Raw genomic sequence first — 10,960 nt, 5'->3', positions numbered from 1 at the left:
CTGCAAGACAAAATCTCCTTAGTGGGAATGGGAGCTATATGTCCCCCATTGTCTAGAATTTTGGACGGAACCTCGAATTGAGGCGTCACACCAGAGCCTCCAACACCGGTGTGAACGCAACCCTAAACAATTCTGTGCATCACTGGAAATGCATGTTTTTAGAGGCTAAGGCCAAACACAATGTAAAGAGATTTATTAAAGGAGTAGTCCAGTGGTGACCCAGTGGTGAACAACTTATCCCCTATTCTAAGGATAGGGGATGAGTTTGAGATCGCGGGGGGTCCGACCGCTGGGGCCCCCTGCGATCTCCTGTACGGAGCCCCGACAGCCCACGGGAAGGGGGCGTGTCGACCTCCGCACGACGCGGCGGCCGACACACCCCCTCAATACAACTCTATGGCAGAGCTGAAGCGCTGCCTTCGGCAATCTCCGGCTCTGCCATAGAGATGTATTGAGGGGGCGTGTTGGCCGCCGCTTCGTGCGGGGGTCGACACCCGCCATCTGGCCGGAGAGCCTGGCCCCCGTACAGAGAGATCGCAGGGGGCCCCAGCGGTTGGACCCCCCCCCCCATCTCAAACTTATCCCCTATTCTTAGGATAGAGGATATGTTTTTCACCACTGGACTACCCCTTTAAGAACCATGGGGGGGGGGGGGGGAGGGTGATTTATTGTGCCCTTTTATAATATAGTTCTGTTTGTTTTCCATAGCATCCAATCACAGCTCGGCTTTCATTTTACCAGAGTAATATGGGAAATTAAAGCTGAGCTCTGTCTGGTTGCTATGGGCAACAAAACAATCTTACTGGAAGGCAAATCTCTCCCACTATATATATATATATAACTACCCTATAGATGTGGTAACATCTTGTTTAGGCCCTCTAATAGTGGAGTGAATGATTTTATGGTACATAAGAAATGTAAATCAGTTACGTAATAGAGAACATCACTTGTTTAAAAAATATATATATATTATTATTTTATTTTTGTTTTGTTTACAAAAAGTCTTTGCAGCACTACTCCTTTAACATGCAATGTTCAGTGCCAGCACTCTAGACCGGACAAAAGCCTATCCAAATAGCAAAACAACACTGCGGCACTTGGAAAATTCAAAAAAATATATTGAATTTATTGTCTCACATTAAAGCAGCAACGTTTCAGTCCCACACTGGAACCTTTTTCAAGCTTGAAAAAGGTTCCAGTGTGGGACTGAAACGTTGCTGCTGTGATGTGAGACAATAAATTCTATATATTTTTTGCATTTTTGAGTGCCGCAGTGTTGTTTTGATATATATATATATATATATATATATATATATATATCCTGGGATACCAAGAGTGAGTGCCAAAGGTGAAGAGTATGGTGCAGTGCGTTCACTCATTGAGTTATAACACCCAGTGAGTTTCGGCACCTCAGGGTCACCACTCCCCGAGGCACAGAAGTACCTCGGCTCTACACCCCTCTACCTCATGGCGAGACCTGGAGGAAGCAGGTCACAACGGGGGCAGCCGTCAAGACGATTCCTCAGAACCAGCCCCGGAACGCCCTGGTACACCTGCCTCCTACCATGCAGTACCCATCCCCACCAGCTCAATACCGGCGCTTCGGGTCACCGGTGTAAACTGATAAGAACAGATACTACATTTGATCTTAGCCAAAAGGCCGAGAAGCTCCCCTCAAAGTACTTCCTCTAGGTCCAAATACAGTGTGTGCCATGTGGATTTGTGAGGCAAAGCTGCCAAAGGGTCCATGACACAAATTCTTAGAGATTTATCAAAACCCAAAGTGTGATGCAGTTGCCCATAGTATCCAAATTGCTTCTTTGATTTTTGAAGGGTACCTCTCATCAAATAAACTTTTGATATATTTTAGATTAATGAATGTTGAATAACTTTCCAATAGCATGTTAATGAAATATACGCTTCTTTCTATTGTATTTTTCCCGATCAGTCCTGTCAGCAAGCATTTCTGACTCATGCTGGAGTCCTAAACACTCAGAGCTGCCAGCCTGCTTTGTTCACAGCCAAACAGGCTGTGAACAAAGCAGGCTGGCAGCTCTGAGTGTTCTCCTTTGTGAACAAAGCAGACTGGCAGCTCGTAGTGTTTAGGACTCCAGCATGAGTCTGAAATGCTTGCTGCCAGGACTGGTAGGGAGACCCCTAGTGGTCATTTCTTCAAAGTGGAAAATTAAATAGAAAGAAGCATATTTTTTAATCACATGCAATTGTGAAGTTATTCTGCATACATTAATCTATAATAAAAGGAACAAAGAGAGATGGATCTAGCTCGGTGCAGATAAAAAGATTTTAATCCATAAGACAAGGAGGATACAAGTAACGCGCTTCAAGCGCTGAATGCGCTCTTAGTTAGACTAAGAGCGCATTCAGCGCTTGAAACGCGTTACTTGTATCCTCCTTGTCTTATGGATTAAAATCTTTTTATCTGCACCAAGCTGGATCCATCTCTCTTTGTTCCTTTGATTAGCTGGTGCAGTCCAGCACCTGGATCCGTGCTCTGTTGTCCGAGGCGGGGTGAGCTGGTCTTCATCTTATCTGCACTTTTGATATATTATAGATTAATCAAAGTTTTTTTGATGAGAGGTACCCTTTAAAAAGGCCTTTAGAAATCTAATCGGTTGCTATGGGCAACTGCACCTCTCTTTCTCTATACCATTTTTGATAAAGTTTCCCCATGACTCGCTATGGTGCCATACAAACTTTATTTTTATGTGAGGAGACCTTTCATTCATGAACCCGAAAAAGTTGTTATCCAGCATTACAAAAGCAGAGCTAATTTCTTCATAAAACTGCACCACCCCTGTCCTCAGGTTGTTTGTGGCATTGCAGCCTAGCTACATTATAGTGTATAGTGAGGACAAGTGTGGTGCTGTTTGTGGTTAATCTTTTCTATTGCTGGATAACCCTTTTTAAAATAATCTTATCTAAAAAGCATTTTCTTGAAAACAAGTCTCCATGTCAGGGCCTCTCAGGGACCTGTCACTTTGAAAATACAGTGAAATCTACAGGCACCATTACAGGAAAGGTTTAGGATAATGTATTTATTAATTACTAAGTAGCCAAGTGGGAGGTCCTATTCATTGGAGACCTGTATAAGTGTTCAACTTTTATTGTAGTTTTAACCCATTTCATTCCTTTCTATAACCTCCAGTTCAACTGTTTTAATCTATTGCACCTGGATGAGGGATACCTAAGGATAGAGACCAGCAGATTGTGGATCTTTTCCAAAAGAGCGCATGTGCGCGAAACGCATCAAGATGTTCTGGATCATTATGGTGTGTTGTGTAGTCACTTGTTTTGGGAATATAGCAGTTTTGAACATGAAGTGCTGGGCCGATCATTTTCTTCCATTCAGAGCTGTCAAGCCCCAAGGACTGCCGACATGACTAGTTAGCCCAGAATGAGTAGAGGTTTACAGGAATAAATGACAAGTTACCAAAATTACCCCCTACTGGTGGTCATTTAGAGAGGTGTTCCTGTAACAGAGTCTTAGTTAGCCATATGATACAGTGAGATCTTGACATAGTAATGCTTTTGACTAGTCTCCACTAAGTCTTCTCAAGTCTCTTCTGCAGTGCCCAACTAGACAGAAGACATTGATATCAGGGTCTCATGGTTGAGTCCATGCCAAAATTAAGAAAAAAAATATAATTTCATCTTTATTTTTCTCATTGAGTTGCTCCACTATAAAAATAATCACTCTCGGCAAAGCTGCCAATACCATTGTAACTTACCAATAACTGGGGGCGCTTCACTGTATTAGAAACACTGGTCTACACAATTTTCTATATAAATCACTGTTTTAACAGTTCTGTCCTTTACATGTTGCTAACACAGGTTTGTATGAATTGGAAACAAATAACATCCCCATGTTCCCGCTTTCTCAGATCGCATTGACCACTTGAGATATAAAGTGTATAAGTCAGATGTGCTCTGCACACAGCGCCAGCTCACCTGTCTACACTACAACTCCGTTGGTATTTTTTGTGAGCGGTACATATGCCATATAATCACAAATGTCATCTATAGAATAAAAAAAATTCTTTAGGCAGCATATTTGCATTCCTAGCTGTTCTTCGACTGAAGCATACCTAGATAAGTACGTTCAGGTTGGTTGGAACACCATGAATTTAGAGACTCTCACTGTGAAAAGTAAAGGGCATTCCTAATGATTGACCAAGGAAATGTCAACGACTGTGCTACCTACAAGTGGAGGACCGCAGCGACAAATGACAACTTGTCAGATGAGTCTAGAAAGGTCTACTCTTCTTAACTTTAGTAAATTACACTGCAAGTTGCTAAGCCAAAGTGGATGAAGAATTTGCCACCTTCTAACATGTTATTATTTGAAAACTTTGGCAGGTTCACATTTTTTCTTTAAATGGGAACTCTCATTAAAATATATTTTTGCTACTGCACTCCTTATGGTAAATAAAAAATCTTTATACTATATTTAAACAAAAAAAAAAATGAAGTTTTCTATATTTTGTGTCTAAAAAAGCTGCCACTAGGTGTCTCCCATACTTGTCCAGAGCACATTTGCCCCCATCTTTTTACAGACTTTGGACTCCTGCTGGCCTGGCAGAAGTCCAAACACAGGAAATGCTACCTAGAGTGCTGAGGGGTGTGTGTCCAGCTTTATCAAATCATAGCTCATCTCACACTGAACTGCTCTGCTCTGGAAGTTCTCCCCTGTATGGCTGCAGATGATGTCACGCCTGCTGGGGAACACCCCCTCTCAGTATGTGAACCTGAACCAGAGGCTGAGCAGAAAGCTGCTATAAGCAAAACCTTAAAGGGTTGGCTTCAGACTTCCATAAATGTAGGCCATGCCTGGGTGTTATGCCATATTTAAGGCCATATAGGATAGTGCATGATAAAAGAAATCCCTGTGACAAATACCGCCCCTGCAGAGCCTGAACTAAACACAACACAATTTATCAGTTTTGCCTGACGTGCTTTAAGTTACTGTTCACACTGGTGTTCAGAGCCTCTGCTAGGGTTTTGTTAGACTCCATTATACATTAATGGGTTCAGGTAGTGACTATCTTTTCAGGAAAGGATCTGACATGACATTATTGCTTCCATTGCAACTAACCTTCCAGCTGATCAGATAAAATTTTATATATATATATTTTTTTTTTTTTTTTTTACTTTTCAGCTTTGTTTAAATGGCTCCTGATCAGAGCTAAAAAAAATAAATAAAAAAAAATTTGAACAAATAGTTGCTACCTAGCAGCCTGGCTGTGTAGCCTAGACAAATGCACAAGCATCATAGCTTTGGCAAGATACTCACAACACATAGCTGTCGCATACTGTGAACCACTCCCTATAGTGTATAGTCTGGCACTTATAACAAGCTGGAGAGCTTGGAGCGTCCCCTAGAATTGTAATGATATATTTATATTATAATTCAAAATAAAATGTTTTTTTCCCCATAAAAATGATAAGAAATGGCTGGTATGTAATAATTAATATTATATACAGTGTTAATCAACCCAGTCCATTTAAAGGTATATTGCCATCTCCATAATCAGTTTCTAAATTGTAGGGCATGTAAAGTTATCTACTTTTGTAAATTATATATAATTTTAAAACGTGTCTCCTTTTCATGTGTCAGCTGCATTTTTCTGCCCCTTGTTTACTGCTCATTGTCTAGGTTACAGACCCCTTCTCCTTACTCTGTAAGCAGTGGACAGACTGCTGCTGACATCACACACTTTCTGCGCAGAGCAGAAGAGGGATGTTATCTGCTGGGAATCTTGTCTTTATGTAAACATTATAACTGACACTTCAGACACACAAACTCTTCTGCTTGTGTGCAAGCTGTACCATGTAAGTGAGTAATGCAAAGCGCTGGTACCTGGCACACAGGCTCTGCTGTGCTATGAGAGCTGAAAAAGGCAGATGAGAAGGTCTTTAAAGCATAAAGAGAAAGAATGACAACAAAAAGAATGAAACAATAAATACACCTCAAGACAGGTTACTGGTACATTTGCCATATTTTAACGTAAAAGACTTTTGCAATCTGGGACTTTGTTCTTTAGCACTGACCCAAGTACAGTACATAAAATTTACAGCATTATCGGCAAATGTTGTAAGAAAACAGCTTCCAGGATTGTCATCTTGTCTATATTAACCCTGAATCCCAATTATTTTGTGGGTACAATATATTGCAATCTTTTAACTATCCTCTTGCAGGTTAAAACATGTCCATAAGTCAATAAAAAGCAAAAACTGGGGAAAATGGGGCACATAGAATGATACATATAAGCTTCATAAATAAATCACAGAACTATATTTTATCACAAAACCACAAAGTATTTTTTCTTTAATGTTATCTTGTTGTAGCTGGACTAAAAATCCCAAAATGGCAATGATGGGGTTCGTAGTTCAACCAAAACAGCGAAAGCCAAGGGTGATCTCCCCTTGGTCCAGAATCATAGATCAATTTTGCACTGACCCCTTAAATATACAAAGACTGAATTTAGTCGGCCTTTCGAATGAAGACTCCCGTTGAATTATATCATGGTTACCATATTTAAATTAACATTTCCTAATGAACAAATATCTTTAAATACTTTAAGCATTGGTAAACAGTGTTGTTGTGCAGTGCCATGGTCATGATGACGTAAAAAGTGAACCTTAAATTAGGACTAAGAAGAAAGTATGTTCATCTCTATGGTCCGTGGATAAAAATTCAGTTCTTTTTTAAGTAAATCACAATGAAAGGAGATTAGCAAGTACATGATTTGTCAACTGGACCCCATTAAACTGGTACAGTCTCCACTACAGGAGCTTTCATGCAATCATCATGAAATTTGCTGGCCTCAGATATGGAATTTTCATTCAGAAGTTCAGGTACATGATGGCCGCCACCATTTAAGTTTGATACATAACCATCAGATGAGGAATTTTTTAAATAGGATCGAAACCCTACTGGAGGGAGACTTGACCGATGTTCTGCATACAAAGTATTGCAGTGACCGTTGTTGTCATTTTCCGAAGTTGCGCAGCAGACTATCACTGATGGACTTGTTACGGGGTAATGAGAATTGGTGAAGCCTTCACTGGACTGCCTTGAATAGTCAACAAACTGCTCAGGTCTCACGTTGTAAGGCACCAAATTGGCAGCACCATTTTTCACTGTATCTTGTTCCGAGTAGGCTTCTGTCATTTGATTCATGGCACCAGAATTATCGTTGTCTATTTGGTAATACATTGGCGAGGTGTTGGCGTAATATTGAGAATTTTTTAAATGGTTTTCATGCATCGAATTGGCATCTGAGTAGCAGAGCACTGAAGGTATAGACAGGTTGTCTTCATGGGATACTTCATTAAAGTCATCCGATTTGTCACCATCGTCGTCGTCCTCATCGTCTTCACCGTCCTCTTCATCGTCGTCATCTGAATCGCTCTGTGCTAAACTTTGTGTGCTGGAGTCAGTTACTCCGCTACAGTAACTACTCCCATCGTCTTCCTCCTCTTCACCACTGCAGTCAAGGTGCTCTGTATTTTGAAAGTGCATCAGTGCAGATTGAGGGTTTGTTTCAATTTCGAAATTCTCTGCAATAGAATATTCTACGGGATGGCCGGTCTGGACCATAGAACCGGCAATTGAACCAACATCACTATGGCAACCGTTTGCTGCAGACACCTGCTGCTCGCGGTTTTTTTCCAACTCCATCTTCATGATTGTGTGCAAAAAATGTGTCCGTACGCGGATAGGGTTAAACTCAATTCGTCCAGCTGTATTGCTGCATCCTTCTTTGGAGCATCCGCAGGGAAAAGACATACGATCCACCTTTTAAGAAATAAAAACACAACAAACCCTTTATTCTGTTCACATACAAAGACCATGTGCAAATCTTTTTGTTTACTCCAAAAACTCATGTTTTAGAATCAGGTCAATCTGTATAAAGTTGGAATCCAAAACTTATACCCTCCAATCCCATCCAAACTGTCCTGTAATAAAGACCTGATGTGTTCTGTTTGTTTTCACTCAATGCATGCATGATCTGAGATCATTTATTTTTTTTTTTTTTACATACGAAGGGTGGAGATTACTTTTCTGGACCCAAGTTCTTATAACTCAGGCACCTGGAAAGATAGGGTGAACTTTGGCACCAAATTTTTGACTGGTGCCAGGTTGCAGATACAGCTATGGTAATGATTCAAACCCATACCTGGTGCCAAGTAAAACAAAGAAAAAGACTCTTGACTTGGCCCTTAAAAGGGGTTCTCCGGTGATTAAACATCTTATCCCCTATCCAAAGGATAGGGGATAAGATGCCTGATCGCGGGAGTCCCGCAGCTGGGGATGCCCGTGATCATGCACGCGGCACCCCGTTTATAATCAGTCCCCGGAGCGTGTTCGCTCCGGGTCTGATTACGGACGACTACAGGGTGGGCGGTGTGTGACGTCACACCTGCGCCGGCGTGTGACGTCATGCTCCGCCCCGCAATGCAAGCCTACGGGAGGGGGCGTGATAGCTATCACTCCCCCTCCCATAGGCTTGCATTGAGGGGCGGAGCGTGATGTCGCACGGGGGCGTGACGTCACACGCCGCCCGCCCTGTAGTCGCCCGTAATCAGACCCGGAGCGAACACGCTCCGGGGACTGATTACAAATGGGGTGCCGCGTGCATGATCACGGGCGTCCCCAGCTGTGGGACTCCCGCTATCAGGCATCTTATCCCCTAACCTTTGGATAGGGGATAAGATGTTTAAGCACCGGAGAACCCCTTTAAAGTGCTTTATAGGACCAGAATACTGATGGCAACTTTAGATAGGCCATCAACATCGGTGGGGCTCTGACTCCCTCCTCACCAATCAGCTGATTGAAGCTTCATTGTTTACCAGGCACAGATCAGTACTAGTATTAGCTTTGCCTAGAATAGGACAGACTTACAGGAGCTCAGAGACACAGTTACTGAAAAACGTGTTGCCTGTTAGACCATGAACAGGACACAGCCCCTTAAATTGTATAATCAGAAAATGACCTATTGTTTGAATCAGGTTTTTATGTTAACCATATAATTTTAAATTTTTGGTGATTTTCTTTCTAATTTTTCATTTTGCTATCTACAATTTTATAATTCTGATACCTTAAAGTTTCCATTTTGGCCACTAGGTCTAAAGCGAGGCCAAGACTTCCTTCCTGCAGGAAAAAGAAGGGTTGTCCAGCGCTTGACTCAGGGAACAGGTATTTTATTGGGATATCATGGAGAACAAATACCTGTTCCCCGAGACAACCCTTCTTTTTCCTGCATACTGTTGAGGCAGAGTCCACGTCTGGTCCGTGCGCCTGTATCTGAGGGTGAGCTGTTATGAACTCTTCTCAAATCTTCCTTCCTGTACTTTACAGACCAATTCCCAGTAATGCCTTTCTTCTCACCACACACAGGAGCACAGTAAAAAGGTAACAACAGTGTATAGATAACACTGGATTCATCACCATTCATCGCTGTGATAAGCCTCCCCCTCTCTGTAAAATGACCTCTGAAAAAGGTCAGAGTATCTCAAGTAACATTTCCAATTGACAGCTGTCACGCCCCTCCCATAGGCTTGCATTGAGGGGGAGGAGTATGACCTCACAGGGGGCGGGGCCAAGACGTCACAATGCTCCGGCCCCCTGTGATCGCCAGTAATCATACCTGGAGCAAACATGCTTTGGTGACTGATTATAACGGGGTGCTGCGTGCAAGATCACAGGGGTCCCCAGTGATCAGGCATCTTATCCCCTATCCTTTGGATAGGGGATAAGATGTCTTAGCGCCGGAGTACCCCTTTAACCCCTTAAGGACCAGGCCATTTTATACCATAAGGACCGGAGGGTTTTTTGCAATTCTGACCACTGTCACTTTAAACATTAATAACTCTGGAATGCTTTTAGTTATCATTCTGATTCCGAGATTGTTTCTTCGTGACATATTCTACTTTAACTTAGTGGTAAACTTTTATGGTAACTTGCATCCTTTCTTGGTGAAAAATCCCAAAATTTGATGAAAAAAATGAAAATTTAGCATTTTTCTAACTTTGAAGCTCTCTGCTTGTAAGGAAAATGGATATTCAAAATATATTTTTTTTGGGTTCACATATACAATATGTCTACTTTATGTTTGCATCATAAAATTTATGAGTTTTTACTTTTGGAAGACACCAGAGGGCTTCAAAGTTCAGTAGCAATTTTGAAATTTTTCACTAAATTTTCAAACTCACTATTTTTCAGGGACCAGTTCAGTTTTGAAGTGGATTTGAAGGGTCTTCATATTAGAAATACCCCATAAAAGACCCCATTATAAAAACTACACCCCCTAAAGTATTCAAAAAAACATTAAGTAAGTGTATTAACCCTTTAGGTGTTTCACAGGAATAGCAGCAAAGTGAAGGAGAAAATTCAAAATCTTCATTTTTTACACTCGCATGTTCTTGTAGACCCAATTTTTGAATTTTTGCAAGGGATAAAAAGGAGAAAATTTTTAATTGTATTTGAAACCCAATTTCTCTCGAGTAAGCACATACCTCATATGTCTATGTTAATTGTTCGGCGGGCGCAGTAGAGGGCTCAGAAGGGAAGGAGCGACAAATGGTTTTTGGGGGCATGCCGCATTTAGGAAGCCCCTATGGTGCCAGGACAGCAAAAAAAAAAACATGGCATACCATTTTGGAAACTAGACCCCTCAGGGAACGTAACAAGGGGTAAAGTGAACCTTAATACCCTACAGGTGATTCACGACTTTTGAATATGTAAAAAAAATATATATTTTTTTTACCTAAAATGCTTGGTTTCCCAAAAATTTTACATTTTTAAAAAGGGTAATAGCAGAAAATACCCCCCAAAATTTGAAGCCCAATTTCTCCCGATACAGAAAACACCCCATATGGGTGTGAAAAGTGCTCTGCTGGCGCACTACAGGTCTCAGAAGAGAAGGAGTCACATTTG

At 41.5% G+C, this 10,960-nt stretch overlaps 1 protein-coding gene and 1 pseudogene across 4 annotated transcripts in view; both read right to left on the bottom strand.

Moving 5' to 3' along the window:
• Positions 1-1,565: 1,565 nt before the first annotated feature.
• On the bottom strand, positions 1,566-1,672 carry LOC130290093 (U2 spliceosomal RNA; annotated as a pseudogene).
• Positions 1,673-5,998: 4,326 nt separating this feature from the next.
• The window catches only part of CSRNP3 (cysteine and serine rich nuclear protein 3), a 150,571-nt gene continuing 145,609 nt past the window's right edge, over positions 5,999-10,960 (bottom strand). For all 4 annotated transcript variants that reach the window (XM_056534896.1, XM_056534894.1, XM_056534895.1 and 1 more), the window contains one exon: positions 5,999-7,819. In XM_056534896.1, coding sequence (XP_056390871.1) covers positions 6,785-7,819 — 1,035 coding nt within the window. In that variant the 3' untranslated portion in view covers positions 5,999-6,784. The remainder of the gene's footprint in view (positions 7,820-10,960) is intronic.

This window comes from Hyla sarda, chromosome 8 (assembly GCF_029499605.1).
Source record: "Hyla sarda isolate aHylSar1 chromosome 8, aHylSar1.hap1, whole genome shotgun sequence".
Lineage (NCBI taxonomy): Eukaryota > Metazoa > Chordata > Amphibia > Anura > Hylidae > Hyla > Hyla sarda.
The sequence above is the reverse complement of the archived record's forward strand: the minus strand, read 5'-3'. Positions and strand labels throughout refer to the sequence as shown.